Here is a 20,853-nt window from a genome sequence, read left to right on the forward strand (position 1 = left end):
GCCCGATTACGAAAATCAGCTTGATTGTTTTAAGCGTCAACTAGCACTCGCAACGGATGTGCGTCGACCGGTCGTCGTACACAGCGTCAAGGCGACAGGGGACATGATGGATATATTCAGGAACTCAGCCGAGTTACCACCTCGAATCTTCATGCACTCGTTTGGGGGGTCCGAGGATTTTATGAAACAACTCACGAAGATGAAGAAATTCGGCGACCGTTTTTATTACGGATTTTCATCCGTCATTAACCTTCGCTCACCGAAAACGCAGGGTGTCATAAAGGCTGTACCTGACGACAGACTGCTCCTGGAGAGCGACTTGTGCGACCCGACGTGCGCCGAGGACGAGTTGCGAACGATGCTAGCAATCATTGCCGACGTAAAAGGGTGGACGGTGAAGGAAGCCGCGCGCGTGACGCGAGAAAATGCGATACGATTCTACTCGTCTAGCGTGTAATCTCATCGATCGTTTAGAATGTGTGTCGTCTGTTTCAATCTGTTGGTTGCTATCGTTTCGTCTAAAAGTAGATGCGTTGGACTTCGCTCTCGGCGAAAGGTAACGAACATCCTGGACACTTGCGCTGACGTGACACCACGCGTTTGTTGATGCACTCTTCGCAGAACATGTGCCAGCATCGGGTGATGATGACGGCTTTTTGTCTCTCGCCTTGACACACGTTGCAGTTCATCAACGTCTTGTACGCGTCCACTTCCGCGTGCAAATCCTTAGTCCCGCCCTCTTTGAGTAAGCGGTCGCATTTCTTTTTCAGGCTGGCGGCAGTAGTTTCAGCCTTAACTCGAGCGGCTTTTTCGGCTTCGAGTTTGGCGATTTCGCTTTCGCTGCGCTTCGTCAACGTCGCGACGTTCTTTTCTGATGCGGCGAGCTTATCGCGAACTTCAACGACTTGTTTCTCCATCGCGCGAAGCTGCGCCTTTGATCGGTCTACGTTTTCGCTGTTCCCACTGACTTGCTCTTGCATCTTCTCGAACGCCGTTGTGGCTTCGGCGAGTTGTTCCTCGAGCTCTCTCGTTCGTTGGTCTGCGAGCTCGAGATCGCGCTTGTAATACGCAGCCGTTTCGTTCACTCGCTCGCACTCGTCTTCGAACTTCTTGGCAGAAGATTGCGCCGCGATGCGCTCGCTCGCCGACTTGTTTTGCGCCTCTTCGCTCGACGCGATGCGACTGAGGAGACGCGTGCTTTGTTCTTGCGCCTCGGCGTACGCGCCTGAAATCGCTTCAATCTCTTCGACGTACATCATCACTTCTGCTTGCTTTTCTTCAAGCGCTGCGTTCGCCGCCGTGGCAGTCGCTTCAGCGCCCGCAAGCTGCTCCTTAAGCGTCACAATTTGCTTCTCTAGATCCGCCGTCTTGGCGGTCGACTTCTTCGCCGCGGACTTTTCGAGAGACGCGACGGATTCGGTGAGCGACTTGACTCGTTCTTCCGCCGCAGCTTTCTCAACCTTCGCCTTATCGAATAACGCGTACGACTCCTTGAACCTAGTATTTTCATCTTTCAGCACTTTGTTCTCCTTGAGCACGATTTCGAGCATTTTGAGCTTTTCCTCTTGCGCGACCGCGCCGCCTTGTTTCTGCGTCAGCGAACGCACTTTGTGATCCAATTCATCGCGCAAGGCGCTGATGTGCGAAATGCGCGCTTCCAACTCATCCACATGCGCTTCCATTGAGCTCAGACGCTTCATTGCAGCTTCACCACGCTCCGCAGCTTGCCTATCGCGGATCGATTCTTGCATGGCACCGTCCATTCGGCGACGGACCGAGCGCAAGTCTTCCGTGAGCTTGTCGTTCTCTTGCTTGGCGTTTTCGTATCGAGTGTTGAGCGCGACGTATGCGGCCGATTTTTCGATGTTCCCACCATGACTTTGCGCGTCACCTTGCGCGCGAACTTGCACCGCTAACGTTGACTTCTCCTTGTTCAACTCGGCGATGGTCTTCTCTTGAATCTTCACTTTGGCTTCGAGCTCGGCGATTTCACCGTTGAGCTTGGCTAGATCTCCGGCGGCTGCTTGCGGCGCCGCGGGCGTTCCGGGACGACTATCGGGACCGGCCCCGACCTTTGCTCCGTCTGCCACGGCGGCCGCCTTCGCCTGCGCCTCGGCACCCGCCGCGCGAGCGTCCTCCGCCGTCGCCATCTTGGGCAACCCCTCGATGGTGTCGTCGCCCCCATTCGCCTTGGCGATGGCCAAACGCCGTCGCGTCCCCAAGAGCTGCACCTCCATCTCGTCTAATTCAGCCTGCAACTCCTTACAACGCGCTGAATCTCGCAAGTACGCGTGCGTCAACGCGTCGTAATCCCGCATCGTCTTCAGCCGACTCGCCTCGAGCGCGTCGATTTTCTTCTTCAGCTCGGCGTCCCCCGCCCCCGAAGTCTTCGCCTCGATCGCATCCAACACCGCCGCCAATCGTGCCTTGGTATCGTCCGCTTTATCCCTCAAACTCTTCACCAGCTTCTCGCGATCCTCATCCTCAAACCTCGACGTCCCGTCCTCCAGTTCGTCCGCCGTCTCGTTCGTTCCGCCCCGTTCGTCGCCGTCGCCTCCGCGTTTCCGTTTCCCTGTCCCCTCCACCACGTGCTGATCCCCCGCCAGCTCGATCAATCGTTTCAAGAACGGATCGACGTACGCTCCCTCGTTCCCGTCCTCTTTCTTCGCCGCGCTCGTCTTTTTCGTCCCGTTCGCCTTGGCCGCCAACGCGTCGATCGCCGCGTTCGCCGCGTTCCACTCATTCGTCACGATCCCAAGCACGCTCTCGTACTTCTCGCGCAGCTTTTCGTGCGCCGCGAGTTTTCGTTCGAGATCGCGCACTTCCTCGCGCCGCGCTTCGAGCTGTCGCGCGTCCATCGTCGTCAGTCGCGCCGTCGTCCACGCTCGACTCGAGTTCGATCGCGCAATCTTTCCCCGCGTCCATCGCGCCGCGCCCTTCCGCGCGCGTCCGGGCGCGTCGTTCGCGCGCATCGCGTCGCGCGCGCACCTGTCCGCCGAGCTGTTGGTTTTTAAACCGCAACACCGGCGCGTCTTCGGCCATTTGAAGATGGATTTGCGGCGTCGAATGCCGCCACGCGCGCGTCTGGTCGCCACTGTTATGCGCGCCGCGTCGCGCCTCACTCGAACGAGCGCGAGAATCCGCGTCGAATCGTCGACGAAGTTCGCGGTGGCAGAATCGAGCGCGCGCGAGCGCGCGAGCGACGCGTTCGAGGCCGCGGCGCGGGCGTTTTCGTCGAGCTTTCCGAGGTTTCGAGGCGGCGGCGGCGGCGATCGAACGACGTCGGCGCGCGAGAAGCGCGAGAGAAGCGCCGACGAACGCGCGGGAGGGCGGGACGTGAGCGCGAGCGGTGACGCGCGCGCGATGGGAGACGGCGGCGCCGATCCGAAGGCGCCCGAGGGGTTTGAAGTCATTCGAGAAGGATGGGCGCGGGCGCTGCAGCGCGCGGGCGGCGACGACGTGTTTTATAATAAGCCGCAAGTGGTCAATCGCGATCTGTCGCTGGCGGTGATACGTGAATTTCAGAAAGTGCGAGCGACAGAGCACGCGAACGGGCAGTCGAAGCGGAATAAACGGGCGAAAGGGGCGATGTGTTTGACGCCGAGGGACGACGCGTTGCTGCCGCGTTTGCTCGACGAGGACGACAGAGCGGCGTTGTTTCGAAGCGCGGAGGAACATCGCGCGTGGGCGGCGGCGCAGGAAGAGGAACGCGCGAAAAATGGCGAATCAGCGGCGGGTGAGGAGAAAGCTGTGAAGCCGTTGAGGGATATTACGATTCTGGAAGGGATGTCGGCGACGGGATTGCGAGCGTTGCGATACGCGCAAGAGCTCGAAAACGTGGGGTGCGTGGTGGCGAATGACATGGATCCCACGGCCGCGGAGGCGATCGAGAGAAACAAAGCGTACAACGCGCTTTGCTCACCGGATAAGGCGGAGGCGATCTCGCGAGTGATTCCCCACAACGAAGACGTGCGAATGGTGTGCATGAAGCATGAAAAAATGTTTGACGTCGTCGACTTGGATCCGTACGGAACGCCATCGACGCTCCTGGACAGCGCGGTGACGTCGGTGAAAGAGGGAGGACTTTTGCTCGTCACCGCTACCGATATGGCGGTGCTTTGCGGGAACAACGCCGAGGTCGCTTGGGCCAAGTATCAGTCGTATCCGCTTCGTGCAAAGTATTGTCACGAAATGGCGGTTCGTACGCTCTTGGCGGCGGTGGAAAACGCCGCGATCAAGCACCGACGGCACATCGTTCCCGTGATTTCGTTATCGATCGACTTTTACATCCGTGTCTTCGTTCGCGTATACACGAGCCCGCTGCAAATGAAACAGACGCCGAGCAAGCTCAGCTACGTGTTTCAGTGCGTCGGTTGCGACGCGCACGAGCTCCAAGCCGTCGGTCGTCAGCAGACGAAAGGTAACGTCACCAAATATCAGCCCGGCGTCGGACCCGTGGTGCCGCAGCGATGTTCTAGCTGTGGATGGCACTATAACATGGGTGGTCCGATCTGGAGCGACCCAATCCACGACAAGACGTGGGTCACCAACGTCAAGAGCGAACTCGAGCGAAACAAGGATGCGTACCCGGGGTACGGGAAAGTGCACGCGCTGCTCACGATGGCGAGCGAAGAGCTTTTGGACGTACCGTTGCACTACGACTTACACGCCATGGGTGGAACGCTGAAGGCTACGCCACCGAGCTTTTGGTTGTTCAAGTCAGCCGTCATGAACGCCGGGTATCGCGTGAGCGGAAGCCACTCAAACCCGCTCGCGATTAAAACCGACGCCCCGGTGGACGTGCTTTGGGACATCCTACGATGCTGGGTGAAGGAGCACCCGGTGAAGCCGCAGTCGTCGCCGACACCAGGGGAAGCGATATTGGCCAAAGAACCGACGGTAATCGCGAATTGGACGCGACGCACCGAAGCTCAAAGCAAGGCGCAGAAAGACGGCGTGGCTCGGTTCCCGCAAAACCCGACGGCGGATTGGGGTCCGAAAAGACGCGCGGGCAAGTATCGCGAGGAAGAATTAGAAGCCAAACGGCGAAAAGAAGAAGAGGAAGATTAGAAGAAAGTTTTGTCATGCACAAATAAGGGTAGTCAAACAAAGAAGACTTCGTTCGACAAGAAGGATGCAAACTCGAGAGGTTTCGCGATGAGGGCGCGATGCGGATGTGCGCCGCCGCCGTCCCACCAGCGGCTGCAAAACGCGCCCGTGGTGTGCTCAGACCATCGCGCAATCATTTCGCGTGTCGTTCGCGTGTCATTTTCGATACCGATCGCCGTCAAAGGCACGTGTACTTTCTCGGTCGATCCCTCATACGATTCGCTCATTCGGAAGTCCTCTCGAAAGGGAGCGATCAACGACGTGGACACGCATCGTAACTCGTCACTCACGCCGTAGCGCCGCTCGAACGCTGCCCAAAATGCGTCGTCAGTTTCCAACTCTGACAGTCGAGGCGTCTCGACGTCGGTATCGTTGAGCCAGTGCCCCAAACATGGCGCTCTGGCGGCCGACACGTACACGCCCGAGACGCGCTCGCCGAGCGCTCGAGCGCATTCAAACGCGATCCACGCTCCGGCGCTATGTCCGTACAAATAAAGCGATTCACCTTTCGAGACGCACCCATGTTCGACGATGCGACGCGCAACATCTCTCGCAAAATCGACAACACTCCATCTCAGAGTTTCTACCTCCGGAACGCATCGCCTCCACCGGCATGGTTTGTCGACGGCGAAGCATCGCGCGTCGACGGCGCGCGTGAAATCTCCATTAAAGCACGACGCCGTCGCCCCCGCGGGCGGAAAGCAAACTAGAACCCGATCCATGTTCTGTTTTGCCGGCTGACACGTCACCAGGTCCGCCATCTCCGATCGTCGGCGTCGTCAAATGTCGCGTCGAGTCGGCGACGCGACTCGCGTTCGCGTCGCCGACTCGCGGCGTCGCCCATCGCCCATCGCCCATCGCCCGCGCGCGCCGACGCTCGAGCGCATTCGCGTCCGCGATCGGCGCCGTCCGACGAACTCACGTCTTCCGCCTCGAGACGCGTCGGCGCGCGTCCCGTCGCGTCGTCGTCGCGTCGTCGTCGTCGCGCGCGTTCAAACCGTCGCTCGGCCAATCCTGCGGCGACGACGCGCGCGTGAAGAGCGCGAGCGCGCTCGCGACGATCGCGAGCGCGGCGGTGACGATCGCGATGTACTTGCGGAGCGGACACGCCATCGCGATGGCGTGTGCGGACGGGGAGGGGTCGATGTGATTCGGGACGCGCGTCCCGGCGACGGCGCGGCGGAATCGACGTCCGATATGTGATGATTAATAAAGGAGGTTACGCGCTGTTCGCTAGTGGTGATCGAAAACGATCGTGGGAAATAATTATGACGGAGCGCCGAGGTAGGCGCACACGCGCAAGATGTCGCCGAAGACGCCGCCGGCGGTGACCTCGGCGCCGGCGCCCGGACCGCGAACGACTAAGGGTCCAGCGGACGTGTAATACTTTGTGGTGAAGGAGACGATGTTGTCGCTGCCCTTGAGCTGAGCGAACGGATGGTCGGCGGGGTAACGACGGAGTTCGACCGAGCCCGTGCCGTTCTTGACGTCGACGACACCGACGAAGCACAAGACTTCGCCCGCGGCGGCGGCTTCTTCTTGCTTGGACAAAATATCGCCGTCGTACTTGGGAAGCTCCTTCATGAACTCATCCACGCTTTCGATGTCACGCAACGGCTCGGGAACGAGAGATTGAATCGGGACATCGCTGAGCTCGATGTTCAAACCGCATTCGCGCGCCAAGATGGTCACCTTGCGAGCGACGTCCATACCGCTCAAGTCGTCGCGGGGATCGGGTTCGGTGTATCCCGCTTCCTTGGCCTGCGCCACGATGTCGCTGAACTTCTTGCCCGGTTCCAAGGTGTTGAAGATGTAAGAAAGCGTACCGGAGAAGATGCCTTCGATGCGCTCGACCTTGTCGCCCGAGTTTCGCAGGCTTTGAAGCGTGGCGATGATGGGCAAGCCGGCGCCGACGGTGCCTTCATAAAAGTAGTGCGTGTACGAATTACGTTGAATGGAACGCAATTCCTTGTAATACGCGAGCGGTCCGCTGTTCGCCTTCTTATTCGGCGTGACGACGTGCAATCCCTTGGACAACCACTCCTTGTAGTGACCCGCGACGACGTCGGAGGCGGAGCAGTCGACGATGATTTGGTTTGGCGCCTCCGACTCGAGCACGTGCTTTGTGAAGTCGTCCATGTTCGCCTGCACACCACTAGCGTATTCGTCTTCCCACGAATCTAAGTCGATCGCACCGTCGCTGAGCAACATCTTACGACCGCCCGTGATGGCAACCACGCGCAGTTCAACCGCAAACTCGTCTTGGAGCGTTTCGAGTTGTTCCTTCATTTGGCGAAGCAACGTCTTGCCGACGAGGCCTGGTCCCACGAGACCGACGCTAATCGCGGTCTTGGAGAGGTAGAATCGACCATGAGCGGCTTGAAGGGCCTTATTGACGTCCTTCTTGGAGACGACGACCGTGATGTTGTACTCGGACGCCCCTTGCGCGATGGCGATGACGTTGACGGCGCTCTGCGCCAGCGCTTCAAACAACATCGCCGACACGCCCGGCGTTTGGCACATGTTCTGCCCGACGATGGCCAAGATGGAACAATCCTTCAAAGGGAGGATTCGAGAGATGCGACCGGCGGCGATGGCTTTCTCGAACGTCTTGTTGAGCGCCGCGACTGCCGCGTCCGCCTCGTGCGAGCGAACCGCAAAGCAAATGGAGTGCTCCGAGGAAGCTTGAGAAATCATAACCACGTTGCAGCCAGCTTCCTTGACGGCTTTGAACACAGTGTTGGCCGTGCCCGGCACACCAACCATGCCCGTACCCTCGACGTTGATGAGGCACACGTCGTCGATGGTGGCGATACCCTTGACGAGCTCGCCGCTCATGTCGCGAGTCTCAAACTTGCCGACGTTGCCCTCATCCCCGGCGGGCAGCGGGCACGCCATGCCGATGGACGTCCCTGGCGCGGCTTGGTTGAAGTAGTTGCGCAACGTGACTGGGATGTTGTACTTCATCGCCGGTAAAGTCGTGCGCGGGTGGAGAACGTTGGCGCCAAAGTACGCGAGTTCCCACGCTTCGTTGTAGGAAATCGAGTTCAGGCACTTGGCCCCCTTCACGCGGCGAGGATCGGCGCTGAATACGCCATCGACGTCGGTCCAGATGGTGATATTTCTCGCTTGCGTGAGCGCACCGAAAATTGTGGCGGAGTAATCGGAACCGTTACGTTTGAGCGTCGTCGGCACGCCCTCCGGCGTCCTCGCGATGAAACCAGTCACCATGACCACGGCGCCCTCTTGCATATGCTCGTCGTACCACTTATCCAAGTTCGCGTTGGACAAGCTGTAGTCGACGTCCACGCCGCCGTCCTCGGATTCTGTGACGACGAGAATGTCTCGCGCGTCGATCCAGACCGCCTTGCCCCCCTTGCAGCGAATCGTCGCCGCGCACAAGCGCGCCGTCCAGAGCTCTCCGTGTCCGACGACGAAATCCCCGAACGCATCGGTCGAGCAACCGGCGATGTAAATAGCCTTAAACATCGCTCGTAAATCGTTCAATTCCTCGTTGAACGCCGCGATGTACGCGTCGTACTCGGCTTTATCCGTCAACAAAGCCTTCGCCGTGGACACGTGCTTATCCTCGAGCTTCGTCAACTCCGCCGCGTACGTATCGTCCCGTTTCGCCGCCATATCCGTCGCGTTTATCAAGCAATCCGTCACCTTTGGTTCACCCTTCACCGCGACGCCCATCGCGGACACGATCCCCATCGTCAACTTGGAATCATTCTTCATCAAGAGCTCGCACACGCCGCCGATGCGCTCCGCGCTCCCGACGCACGTCCCCCCGAACCTATCGTCGAACCGTTCGCCAGCCGTCAGTCTTCGCGCGCCGCGTCGCGTTCGTGCCCTTCCCCAAATCACCCGACCGTCGTCGTCGCGCGTCGCGCGCGCCCTCGCGCGCGCCCTCGCCGCGTCCGCGTCCCGTCCCGCCCTCGCGTTCAGGTTTTCCCCGCGGATCATCCATCGCGCGCGCTGTCCCGCGTCGCGTCCGTCGCGCGCGCCCTCTCGCGCGGTCGCGCGTCGCGAATCATCGTCCCGCATCGCGCGCCGTCGTTCGCACGCACTTGTGCACGTCCCAATCGCTTCCGCGCGGGATCGCCGCGCGCGTCTCGAGGTTTCGCCGCGTCGTCGTCGCGCGCGGCGCGCCTCGCGCGTCGAGCGCGCGCCGGCGCGCGAGCGCGCGTCGCGACGCGACGGGCGCCGTTCGGTGCGACGCGTGTGCGGACATGGCGCTCGGCGGCGTCCGCGCGGCGGAGTGTCGCGCGCGCGCCGGCGCGCGCGCGCGGGATGGCGTAGCTTTGTATGGGTAAACAGTGTGCGTGTATGGATATCCGCGGTCGGTCGGACGCGAACGGTCGCGCGACGCCGCCGACGACGACGACGGCGACGCGCGCGCGCACTCCGCGACGCGGTCGACGGCGCGGCGCGCACCGCGAGCGTCCGCGCGCGCGCGTCGGCGCTCGACCGCGCGATGCTCGCGCGCGTCGGCGTCGGCGTCGGCGCGCGACCGCGCGGCGGCGGCTCGGGGACGGGACGCGCGACGCGACGCGCGGCGACGGCGACGCGAGGACGCGCGAACGGACGAACGCGCGACGAAACGCGCGGTTTTGGCGCGCGCGCGCGCGCGCGCGTCGCGGTCGCGAAGACGCGAGCGCGCGAAGGGGCGACGCGAGGCGGGACGCGCGGCGACGGGACGCGACGCGAGGCGACGCGCGACGACGACGACGCGAGGACGCGCGATGCGGGCGGCGCGGACTCGGTGAAGGGCGCGCGCGGTGAGGACGCGCGCGATGGACGATTGCCGACGATCCCGCGAGGGACGTACGCGTCGCTGGCGACGGCGCTCGTGGCGCTCGGTTTTCCGGCGCTGTTGAACAGCGTGAACGAACCGGTGGTGTCGCTGTTGGAGACCGTGCTCGTGGCCAGGGTCGGGACGGTGTTTTTAGCCGCGCTCGCGCCGGCGTCGGCGTTGTTCGGGCTCGTCGAGGAGGTGTGCTTCGCGTTTAGCGTCGTGGTGACGACGGCGGTGAGTTCGGCGCGCGCCGAGTTTGAAGACGTCGACGCCGCGGTGCCGGAACGCGTGAAACAGACGGTGAGCATGAGCGTGATGGCGTCGTTCATCGCCGGTCTCGGGCTTGCGATCGGACTGCAAGCGCTGTACGGACCCATTTGCAAAATTATGGTGGTGCCGCGAGAGGTCGAGGCGCTGTTGCGCTCGTACACGGTGTTGCGGTGCGCGGGATTGCCCATGTTCGGCGCCGCAAACGCGCTCGAGGGGGTGTTTCTCGGAAGCAAAGACGCGCTGACGCCCATGACCGGATGGCTCGTCGCCGGTGTCATCACCGTCGCGCTGCAGCTGTTCTTCATTACACCGCAGATGAGCGCAAACGCGGCGGTGCGTTGGGCGGGCATCGCCCTCACCGTGGGTCAGACGTTCATTTTCTTCTATCTGTGGAAGATTGCGCATGGGCGCGGATTATTTTCAATGCGAAGCGTGTTCAAGGGCGCCGAGAGCGTGGGCGCGGCGATCGCGCGCTTGTACAGGCGTCTTGAGGAGGAGCACATCGCGAGCGAGTTTCGGTGGTTGGTACTGAGCGCGACGGCGCGTATGACGACGTACGTCATCATCACCTCGTGTGCCACGAATCTCGGGGTGATTTCTGCGGCGGTCAATAAGACGTTGCTGGATCTGTATATTTTATTAGGGTTATGTGCCGAGCCAGTGTTCACCGTCGGCAACGTCTTATTGCCGAGGAAGAGACGCAGTCTCGTCGAGGTCTTGACGTACCGACGCGCGCTGTTTTACGTCGCGCTGTTCATGGGGTTCACGCTCGCATGCTTGGCGTACATCCTTTGCGGCTCAACTTTGCTCTCGCACGATCCACACGTCCACGCAGTGGCGACCTCAATGCGGAGCTTGGTCGCGGTGACAATCGGTTTGTCCACCGCGGCGTACGCCACCGACGGCTGCGTCATCGGTCTCGGCGGGGCCAGCTTCGTCGGTGCGGCGCAGATGATCAACACATCAATATTTGTGTTGGTTTTCATCGCGTTCAGGACGATTTACGGCGCCGCGACATCGCTCCAGCACCTCTGGCTGGCGCTCTTGCTGTTCCAGGCGCTCCGCCTGGCGGAGCACGTTTGGAAATTACGCCACGACGAGCGCGCGCTCGCGTTTCCTCGCACCGCCGCCTTGGCGTAGTCGACATCGACGGCATCGCCGCCTCGACGCGTAGACGTCTCTCGCATTTGCCGGTTTTATAATATTGTTCAACGTTGCTGTAGTCGCCCGCGCGCCCCGACACACGCCCGACACGCGCCCGACACACGCCCGACACGCGCGAACGCCCCGACACACCTCGCCGCTCCGGTCGCGCCCGCGCACCGCGGCGCGCCCGGTGACGCGAAAGGACGCGATGCGATACCTCGCGGCGTCGCCGCGCGCGTTCGTCGATGCCGCGCCGACGACGACGTCGTCGCGTCAACGCTTCATCCGACGAACGCGCTCGGATATCACCGCGCGCGTGTTCGGTAACTTCACGCGACGCCGCGACGACGCCGTGGAAGAGATGGCCATCGTGCCGAGCGAAAGCTCGGACGCGGACGACGACGCGCGCGGCTCGAAAGATTGGTCGAGGTCGAGGTCGTGGGAGGAAGGGGACGAGATGCCGGAGGCGTTGGCGAGCGCGATACCGAGCTGTTATTACAGCCTGTTGCAGGTCGACCCCGCGAGCGATCGCGATGAGATAAAAAAGAATTTTAGACAATTGTTGAAGGCGACGCACCCGGACGTCGCGGGAGAGGCGAGCGTGGAGATTTCTCGAATCATGAACGACGCATATAAAACGCTCCTGGACGACGTGAAGAGGGAGCTGTACGATCGAGATTTGGCCGAGTTGCGATACGCGATGGCGCTGGCGGGAGAACGCGCGAGCGAAGACTTTCGACCGTATACGGGAGAGGCGTTGAGTACATTCGTCGGGTCCGATCCGACGGGACAATCGCGCGCGGTGTTCGTAAACGAGTCGGTGTGCATCGGATGTCGCATGTGCAACCACAGCGCGGCGAAGACGTTCATGATGGAACAAGATTACGGACGCGCGCGCGCGTTTCAACAGTGGGCGGACAGCGAAGAGGACATTCAGATCGCCATAGACTCCTGTCCGGTGGACTGCATCTCGTGGGTCAACAAGAAGAATTTGCCCATACTCGAGTACGCGATGCAGACCATCGAACGCATCAATATCGCGTCGATGCGCGCTGGAAACGCGCGCGCCGCGGACCCTTTCGACATCGCCAACGGCATGATTCGCCGCGGCGAAGAAGCGAGGGCGCGCTTGGGTGATTCGGGTGACACGCTCAACGGCATCGCCACCGTAGGTTCGCAAGCGCTCGCCATTCGCGAGGCGTGGCTCTTATTGAACGAATCCACGCGCGCGCGATGGCGCACGTACGCCTTAGCGCGCGCGAGCGTCGAGGACTCCTACGACGAATGCGACGACATCGATTGCGAGATCCCCAGCGCATCCATCGACGAAGATTTCGCGTAGCGCGCCGTCGACCAACCTTGTACAAACCAAACCAAACCAACCAACCGCCGCACATCATGTCGTCCGCGCGCGCCTCTCCGCGCGTCCACGTGCGCGTGCGCGCCTCTCCGCGCGTCCACGTGCGCGTGCGCGCCGGCGGTCACCTCCACGCGTCCCGCCGCGCGTTCACCACGGCCACGACCTTCGCCGCGTCCTCGCCGGGCGATTTCTTTGCGAAACTTTTCGACACCTCTCCTCCGGGACGCGCGCAAACGCCCGCGGCATCGTCGCGGCGCGCGCGTCCGACGAACGAGGTCGTCGACGTGATCGAGGGCATCAGGCACAAGCGCTTGGGCGGTCGGTCGGACATCGTGGTGAGCGAGCTCGCCCTCGGGACCCAGCGTTGGGGCGGCGCGGATTTCAATTCGCCGGATGAAGCGACGTGTCACGAGTTCATGGACGAGGCCATCTTAGGGCGCGGGATAAATCTCGTCGACACCGCAGAACAGGTGAGTGATTGGTGTTTTTCGATCGACAGCCTGTTCGCGGACGGTTCGGATGGCTCGAACGGTTCGAATGATCGCGAAACGCGCGACTGACGACGGCTTTCTTCGCCGCAGTACCCGATTCCGAGCGATCGGCGGCGACCGGAAGGAAGGACCGAGGAAATCATTGGAAGCTGGTTAGCGAAAGATAAGTCGAGGCGTGAAAAAATGGTGATCGCGACGAAGATTACCGGCGGCGCGAACGTGACAAAGAAAAATATTGTGAAGGATTTGGAAGGGTCGTTGTTGCGGCTGAAAACCGATTACGTCGACGTGTACACGCTTCATTGGCCGGCGCGGTACACGCCTCAGAGTAATTGGGGACAGTCGTTGGAGTACGACGTGGATACGGAACGACAACCGTATTATCGCAACGCGGCGTCGTTTGAAGAAATCACCGAAGCCATGGGCTCGTTGATTCGTCAAGGAAAGATTCGCGGCTACGGCTCCTGCAACGATAACGCCTTTGGACTCACGGCTATGTGCTACGCCGCGCGGAGCGTGGGCGCGCCCGAACCGTGCTGCATGCAGGGCGACTTTAGCTTGATCAACCGTCGGAGTCTGGAGAATGGTTTAAGCGAGGCGTCCTCGCCCGTGCACGAAAACGCTGGGTGGATGGGATACAACCTGTTGGCGGGCGGCGTGTTAACTGGTAAGTATCGCGAGGTTAAGGCGGCGGTCGACAACGCGCGAGATCGCGAACTCGCGGAGAAGCTGCTCGCCGATCCCCGAGGTCGCATGGACGAATACGGTTGGGGCCAGACGTTGTACCGCTATCGCAGCGCTCCGGCGCTTCGCGCCGTCGACCAATACGCCGCGCTCGCCGACGCCGCCGGCATGTCGCTCACCGAGCTCGCCCTGCGCTGGGCGCAGCGTAAATCATTCATGACCACCGCTCTCATCGGCCACACCTCGATGACGCAGCTCAAGGAAACCATCGGTCATTTCGACTCGTCCAAGCCGCCGCTCGACGACGAACTCATGTGGGCCAGCGACGTCGTCCACATGCGCAACCGCCTGCCGATATTCTCGAGCGAGCGCGTCGGCCTGGACTGGAACGGTCGCGGTGAAATCGGCGAGCGCGTGCCCTGAGTGTAACGTCACCGCGCGCACAGTTTTAGCATTCATCCAGCACGAACGCGACGGTCGACGCGGTTGACTTCGCGCCCGCACTGCTCGCCTCGCTTGATGCCCGCGTCGCCCGCGTCGCGCGTCCGCCCTTCGCGCACCCACTCGCGCGCCGCGACGACGACCGCGCGCGGCGTGAAGTCAACCATGCGCAATCTATTCGCGCGCGCGCGCGACGCCGGCGTCGGCGAGCGCCTGCCCGGGTCGACGTTCGAGCGATGCGTGTACTTGGACTACAACGCCACGACGCCCATATGGCCCGAAGTCTCTCGCGCCATGGCGCCGTTCCTGCACGAACACTTCGGGAACCCGTCGTCCGGACACGCGTTCGCGACGCCGTGTCGAGAAGCGATCGACGCCGCGCGCGAATCGACGGGCGCGATGTTGGGGTGCGCGAGCGACGAGGTGACGTTTACTTCGTGCGGAAGCGAGAGCGATAATTTCGCCATCGATGGCGCGGTGCGTGGGTTTTTGAAGAAGAACGCCGGACGCGGATTGCCGAAGATTGTGACGACGGCGATCGAGCACCCGGCGGTGATCGAGCACTTGAAGGCGAAGGCGGCGTTCGGGGAATTGACGTACGAGTTGGTCGGCGTCGACGAGGAGGGGTTGGTGAACGCGGACGACGTGATCGACGCTATCGATGAGAACACGTGCTTGGTGACGGTGATGCACGCGAACAACGAAACGGGAGCGATACAGCCTGTGGCTGAAATCGCGAGACGGGCGCGAGAGCGCGGCGTGCTGACGCACACGGACGCAGCGCAGAGCGCCGGAAAAGTTCCGGTGAAGGTTGACGCCCTCGGGGTCGACATGGCGACGATCGTTGGGCACAAAATCGGCGCGCCGAAGGGAGTGGGCGCCTTGTACATCCGTCGGGGTACTGACTTAGGCGACGCCAAGCCGTTTTACGGCGGTGGCCAGGAGAGCGGGCGGCGTGCGGGCACCGAGAACGTATTGCACATAGTCGGTTTGGGCAAGGCGTGCGAGATCGTCGAGCGCGAGATGGATACGTGCCCGAAACATTTGAAGGCGATGCGAGACGATCTGCAGAAGCGGCTGGTTGACGCGCTCGGTGGCACCGATGGTTCGGGCGTGCGCGTGAACGGCCCGCGCGACGATGACAAGCGCTTGCCGAATACGCTGAACATCGGCATCAAAGGTTTGCTCGCCTCGATCACGCTTATGGAACTCAGCGAACTGCTCGCCGCGAGTGCGGGCGCGGCGTGTCACACACCAGACGCCGCCACGTCGGGCGGTGCGACGGTATCGAGCGTTCTAGAGGCGATGAACGTGCCCATGGAGTACGCCGTCGGCACGTTACGACTGAGTGTCGGTCGACACACCGTCGAGCGAGACGTCGAGCGCGGCGCGGCGTTGTTGATCGACGCCGCGAAAAGACAAAATGCGGGCGCGCCGCGGTGAATAGCGCCGTTAGAGACGCAGAAGTTCTTCTACCTAGCAATATTAATACACGATGAGTTATTCGAACGACGCGTCAAATTCGCAAGCTCTCCACGCCGAAATCCTCGTCTCGCGCGCCGCCGCGACTATGCTTGGCACCACCTTTTCCTTTTGATTTCTTCTTCGTCTTCACCTCGGCCCAATCTCCGGTGTCAAATTCCTCGACATCGATCCCATCCTCCACCGCCTTCTCCCTCGACCGTCGTTCTTCCTCCATCTCTTCCTCCAAGACGTCCGCGCACGCGTCCGCGTCGCCGCGACACGCTCGCAGCGTCCTCCGCAATCTTTCCGCGTCCACGCACCCCGTCCTGCGCGCCAACGCACACAACTCATCATCCCTCAACATCGCCACGCTCAGCGGTCCCCCCGGCTCGTCGAATCGCCTCGAATTCCTCAACCGCACGCTATTATAATGATCGCGCCCCTCGTACGTCACGTGATACGTCTTCGCTCCATCGTCCCTCGCGTCCGCGCCCGCCACCCATCGCGGCGACCCCGCTTGATGGATGCATATCCCCACTCTCAGCGCCGCCGTCGCCGCGTTCACCTCCAGATGTCCCGCCCACTCCCCGTCCCTCGCCATTCGTTCGACGTACTCGTCGAACGTCTCGTCGTCCTCCACGAACGGCGCGAACGCCTCTCGTCTCGCCTCCACGCGCGCCACCACGCGTCTTCGCACCTCCGCGTGTCTCGACTCGTCGCCGTACCTCTGATCCGCGAGCGCGCGAAAGAAGCAGTTCCCGTCCGCCTCCACCGCGCGTCGCTCGAGGTTCAGCGCGCGAAGCTGCCGCTCGAGCGTCGCGATCTCGTCCCGCGACGCCGCGTCGCGAGCGTCGCGCGTTATCGCGCCGTCGCGACGCGCGCGATCGCGACGCGCGCGTCCCTTGCCCATCGAGGCGCGCGATCAGCGGCGCATCGCGTCGGCGCGTCGGCGCGTGACGCCGCCGCCACTCCGCGACGCGCGCGACGCGATCGACATGCCGCGCGCGAAGCGATCGGCGTCGGAACCGAGCGACGCGACGCGCGCGATCGTCGACGCGCGCGCGCCGAAGCGCTCCAGGACGCGCGAGGACGACGCGCGCGACGACGGCGCGGCGCTCGACGGGGCGATCTCGCTGCGAGCGGCGGGGCGAAAGAAAAATGCCGCGCCGACGCGCACGAGCGCGCTCGCGGCGCCCATCATGGCGCTGACGAGGGGACACGAGGGCGGGGTGAACGCGGTGGCGTTCTCGCGGAGCGGCGCGACGCTGGCGAGCGCGGGACACGACGGGGGATTGGCGCTGTGGCGCGTGGGCGACGCGAGCGCGAGCGCGAATTTTATGACGGCGAGGGGGTGTAAAAACGCCGTCACGGACGCGTGTTACACGATGGACGACGAGTGCGCGGTGACGAGCGACGCGGATGGGGTCGTGAGGGTGTGGGACGCGGAGACTGGGGGGCAGGTGAAGTCGTACGCGTCGACGCGAGGGAAGTGCGCGAACGCGGTGAGCGCGGCGAGAGGGGATTTGGTGATGAGCGCGAGCGACGACGGGAGCGCGTGCGTGTGGGATTTGAGGGTGAAAAAGCGAGCGGCAAGGACGTACGCGCACGCGGTGCCGCAGACGGCGTGCGTGATGAGCGCGCACGGGGATCGCGCGTACGTCGGAGGCGTGGACGACGTCGTTCGCGCGTGGGACGCTAGAATGGAGAATAAATCGCTGATGACGCTCGAAGGGCACGAAGACACGATCACCGGACTAGACATTTCGCCGTGCGGGTCGTTCGTGCTGAGTAACTCGATGGATAACACGCTGAGGATGTGGGACACGCGCGCGTTCGTCGAGGGCGAACGCGAGACGAAGCGATTCGTCGGGCACTCGCACAATTTTGAAAAGGCACTCTTGCGATGCGCGTTCAACGCCGACGGCACGCGCGTGGGGTCTGGGTCCGCGGACTCTTGCGTGTACGTCTGGGAAGTCGAGAACGCCAAGCTGAAGTACAAGCTTCCGGGGCACAAGGGCGTGGTGTCCGGCGTCGCGTTTAGCCCGGCGGAAAACCCCGTCATCGCGAGCGGCGGCGCGGACGGCGTCGTCTTCGTGGGCGAATTGGATCGATGAGTCATCGTTTGTCATATAATTTACATGCAGTAAGTAGTCTATCGGCGTGCGTCGTCAGCCGTCGCTGCTATAATATCCAGCGCTCGCGCGCGCCGTAAACGCTTCGCCGTCCAATCCGCGCGTCGCCTCGATGACGTCAACCTTTGCGGGTCGACGTTTCGGTGTCGTCGCTTTGCTCGATCGTCGAGACGACGTGCGATGGATGCCGACGCGCTCTTCCCCGCTCTCTAACGAATCTGAGCGGTCACCGAGCGATCGTCGCGATCCGCCGCGAGACGAACGGTCGCGCGAGCGACGACTACGATCTCGCGAACGGTCGCGCGAGCGACGCCGTCGCGGTGATCTGTCTCGCGAGCGATCGCGTCGCCGTCTGTCCCGGTCGTCATATCGATCGTCGTAACCCCCTGGATGATGATATCCAGGAGGTGGAGGCATGCCTGGATATTGCGCCGCCATGTACATGGGATGCATCGGCATCATCGGCGCCGCGTACGCGTAGGGCATCGCCATGTACGGCTGTGGCACACCGTACGGCTGCATCGGAGGCGGATGCCCGTGCGCGCTCGGCGGTCCGCGCGGGTACCCTGAGGAATCGTACGAGGCGTGCGATCTATCGTCGCTGTATTCACTATTCGAGCGGCTGCGCGCGACGTAGCCGCCGGGTTCGCTTCGTTGTCGCGGGACGTCGTGTCCACCGAAAGAGTCCGCTCGAGTAAACGCGTCCGCGGACGCGACGCTGCGACTCGAAGATGGTACGCCTCGAGGATAGCCGTCGTGGTTGGCGCCCGGACGCTGCGACTCGATCCAACGCTGCATTCGAGACTCGTGCGCGCGCGCCTTCATCTCCGGCGTGGTGAGCGTTTCGCGCGCGTCGTTCGGTTCGAGCCCTTCGTAACAGCACAGGCCGTGAACATTCGTGATCGTGTCCGAGGCCCCGAGCGAGAGTAAGTACTCGCCGAGCGCCTGATAGCCGTAAGCGAAACAAAAGTGCAAACCGGTGTGCCCGTTGTTCGTTTGAGCGTCGATGAGTTCCAACCTCGGCGGCTTTGATTTATAATCCGTGCTCTTCAGCACCAATTTCGCCGACCGTCGCTGATTGTTTTGACACGCGATGTGCAACAGGGTCAGCCCGTTGCCGTCGCGAACTCTCGGATCGACGCCCGAGGCGAACAACTTTTGCAACTCCTTCACGCGACCGTGACGGGCGCGACTGAATGCCTCGATCACCAGCGCGTCGCCACCCGCGCTCGAACCTCCCCAAGAGCTGCCTCCGTCGTCGTCCGAGAAGTCGGAGCGGTCGCTCGAACGCTCCGATCCGATGTCTGAGATGTCGCACCTCGTCAGACGCGCTTGATTTCTAAACTGCGTGGCGAGCTCGTCCACCCCACCCTGGGTTTGCAGCAGCGGCCGTCGCGCGTTCGACGCGGTTTTATTCGTCAGACTTTCGTCTTCGCCGAAATTCGGCACGCCGAGGTCTTCGCGACGAGCCGCGCGCCGACTCGACGGGCTCGCCTCGGGCGAAACGGAAATCATCACGTGTCCGTCGTTGGCGCCGACGGCGCCCGCGCGCGTGGGCGTCGACGGTTCCGGAACGAACGCTCGCGCTTGAGACGCCGAGTTCGCGCGTCCGCGCTCGAGTCGCGCGCCCCCGACGTCGTCGTCGTCGTCGGTGTCGTCTAGGTTGCTCTCCGCGTCGTCGTCGTCCACCGCCTCCAGCGCTTGGTTCGCCCCCGCGCTCTCCGCGTACTCCCGCACGACGATCGCCAGCCCGCGCTCCCACATCGCCGCCTGCGCCACCGTCTGTCCCGTGAGCTCGACCACGTCCCCGTCGCGCTTGATCAACCGCACCACCAGCCCGTCGCCTCGTCGCTCCACTCTCGACACGTTTTTAAACGCGCACATCCTCGTCAACCTCGCCTCGTCCGCCGCCCCTCGAACCTCCCCCCACCGCACGCTCGCCCCGTTCGCGTCCACCTTGGCGAACACGCACCGCCCGCCGCTCCCGCGCGCGGACCCATCCGTCGCGAACTCTCGCGCCGCCGCCAGCGTCCCGCCCGCTCGCAGTCGCCTCGTCGCCTCGTCGTCGCCCTCGCGCGTCGTCGACGCCGTCGTCCCGTCCGCCTCGAACAGCGGGTTCGTCCGTCGCATGTTCGCGCGTCCCTCGCGGCGCTCTCGCGTCGCTCGCGTCGGTTTTCGCGCGCGATCGCGCTTACGGTCGTTCGTTCGCGCGCTTTCAATTCGCGTCTTCGACGCCCTCGCGCTCGACGTCGCGCGCCGCTCGACCGCGCGCGCGCTCACTCGACGCGCATGCCGCGCGCGCGCGATCCCGCGTCGCGCGCCCCGCGCGCGTCGCGTCGCGTCGCGTCGTCTTCTCCCGGATTCGCGTCGTCGCCCCGCGCGCCGAATCCCCAATCGCCGACGCGCGTGCTGGTCGCGCGCCGCGCGCCATGGTGGACGCGCGCACTTTTGCCGGCGCGCGCGCGTCCCTCGATCCCGCCAGCGCGCCGCGCGCGCCCGCGGACGTCCCCGGATTCGATCGCGCGAACCCTCGCCGGAGCGCCCCCGCTTCGGTGCTCGCCGCGCGCGAGGTCGCCGCGCGCGAGACCGCGGTCGCCGTCGAGCGCGCGAAATTGCTCCGCGAGAGCGTCGTCGCGTGTTATCGCGCGGAGGGGGTGAATCACCTCGAGCGGTGCGGCGCGCGCGTCAGGGCGTACCTCGAGGCGATCGGAAACGTCGGCGCGCATCGAATCAACGCGGGCGAGCGCGACCGATAGCGAGCGACGCGATTGTAACGAACGACGATGTAACGACGAACGATGACGAACGCGTCGGCGCGTCGACGGACGCGCGAATCGCGAGTCGCGCGGATTGCATTGAATTAAATTAAATCATCGAACGAACGACAGACGTCGACGCGGCGCGCGACGACGACGGCGCGACGCGCGCGACGCGCGCGCGCGCGAGGGACGCGGG

The 20,853-nt window shown here is 63.0% G+C and overlaps 11 protein-coding genes across 11 annotated transcripts; 6 read left to right on the forward strand and 5 right to left on the reverse strand.

The window, feature by feature from the left end:
• Positions 1 to 518: 518 nt before the first annotated feature.
• OSTLU_34625 (predicted protein) lies at positions 519 to 917 on the reverse strand (the record flags this gene model as incomplete). Its single annotated transcript, XM_001419793.1, has 1 exon — positions 519 to 917. The coding sequence occupies one exon, from the start codon at positions 915 to 917 to the stop codon at positions 519 to 521; it is 399 nt and encodes a 132-aa protein (XP_001419830.1).
• Positions 918 to 3,363: 2,446 nt separating this feature from the next.
• Positions 3,364 to 3,683, forward strand: OSTLU_16868 (predicted protein; the record flags this gene model as incomplete). Its single annotated transcript, XM_001419585.1, has 1 exon — positions 3,364 to 3,683. A coding segment is annotated over one exon (320 nt), but the record flags the coding sequence as incomplete, so codon positions are not given.
• Positions 3,684 to 3,786: 103 nt separating this feature from the next.
• OSTLU_16869 (predicted protein) lies at positions 3,787 to 5,070 on the forward strand (the record flags this gene model as incomplete). The annotated part of the gene is made up of 1 exon (XM_001419586.1): positions 3,787 to 5,070. The coding sequence occupies one exon, from the start codon at positions 3,787 to 3,789 to the stop codon at positions 5,068 to 5,070; it is 1,284 nt and encodes a 427-aa protein (XP_001419623.1).
• Positions 5,071 to 5,102: 32 nt separating this feature from the next.
• On the reverse strand, positions 5,103 to 5,870 carry OSTLU_93278 (predicted protein; the record flags this gene model as incomplete). The annotated part of the gene is made up of 1 exon (XM_001419794.1): positions 5,103 to 5,870. One exon carries the CDS (start codon positions 5,868 to 5,870, stop codon positions 5,103 to 5,105), a length of 768 nt encoding a protein of 255 aa, XP_001419831.1.
• A 505-nt stretch (positions 5,871 to 6,375) lies between these two features.
• Positions 6,376 to 8,808, reverse strand: OSTLU_16870 (predicted protein; the record flags this gene model as incomplete). The annotated part of the gene is made up of 1 exon (XM_001419795.1): positions 6,376 to 8,808. The coding sequence occupies one exon, from the start codon at positions 8,806 to 8,808 to the stop codon at positions 6,376 to 6,378; it is 2,433 nt and encodes an 810-aa protein (XP_001419832.1).
• Positions 8,809 to 9,589: 781 nt separating this feature from the next.
• OSTLU_16871 (MOP(MATE) family transporter: multidrug efflux) lies at positions 9,590 to 11,320 on the forward strand (the record flags this gene model as incomplete). Its single annotated transcript, XM_001419587.1, has 1 exon — positions 9,590 to 11,320. One exon carries the CDS (start codon positions 9,590 to 9,592, stop codon positions 11,318 to 11,320), a length of 1,731 nt encoding a protein of 576 aa, XP_001419624.1.
• Positions 11,321 to 12,122: 802 nt separating this feature from the next.
• On the forward strand, positions 12,123 to 12,341 carry OSTLU_9697 (predicted protein; the record flags this gene model as incomplete). Its single annotated transcript, XM_001419588.1, has 1 exon — positions 12,123 to 12,341. A coding segment is annotated over one exon (219 nt), but the record flags the coding sequence as incomplete, so codon positions are not given.
• A 218-nt stretch (positions 12,342 to 12,559) lies between these two features.
• On the forward strand, positions 12,560 to 15,745 carry OSTLU_16873 (predicted protein; the record flags this gene model as incomplete). Its single annotated transcript, XM_001419589.1, has 2 exons — positions 12,560 to 12,568; positions 14,537 to 15,745. The coding sequence occupies 2 exons, from the start codon at positions 12,560 to 12,562 to the stop codon at positions 15,743 to 15,745; spliced, it is 1,218 nt and encodes a 405-aa protein (XP_001419626.1).
• A 73-nt stretch (positions 15,746 to 15,818) lies between these two features.
• On the reverse strand, positions 15,819 to 16,676 carry OSTLU_33627 (predicted protein; the record flags this gene model as incomplete). The annotated part of the gene is made up of 1 exon (XM_001419796.1): positions 15,819 to 16,676. One exon carries the CDS (start codon positions 16,674 to 16,676, stop codon positions 15,819 to 15,821), a length of 858 nt encoding a protein of 285 aa, XP_001419833.1.
• A 289-nt stretch (positions 16,677 to 16,965) lies between these two features.
• Positions 16,966 to 17,880, forward strand: OSTLU_12918 (predicted protein; the record flags this gene model as incomplete). Its single annotated transcript, XM_001419590.1, has 1 exon — positions 16,966 to 17,880. The coding sequence occupies one exon, from the start codon at positions 16,966 to 16,968 to the stop codon at positions 17,878 to 17,880; it is 915 nt and encodes a 304-aa protein (XP_001419627.1).
• Positions 17,881 to 17,933: 53 nt separating this feature from the next.
• Positions 17,934 to 19,782, reverse strand: OSTLU_33629 (predicted protein; the record flags this gene model as incomplete). Its single annotated transcript, XM_001419797.1, has 1 exon — positions 17,934 to 19,782. One exon carries the CDS (start codon positions 19,780 to 19,782, stop codon positions 17,935 to 17,937), a length of 1,848 nt encoding a protein of 615 aa, XP_001419834.1. The 3' UTR covers position 17,934.
• Positions 19,783 to 20,853: the final 1,071 nt, after the last annotated feature.

The sequence above is a fragment of the Ostreococcus lucimarinus genome, chromosome 9 (genome assembly GCF_000092065.1).
Source record: "Ostreococcus lucimarinus CCE9901 chromosome 9, complete sequence".
NCBI classification, from domain to species: domain Eukaryota; kingdom Viridiplantae; phylum Chlorophyta; class Mamiellophyceae; order Mamiellales; family Bathycoccaceae; genus Ostreococcus; species Ostreococcus sp. 'lucimarinus'.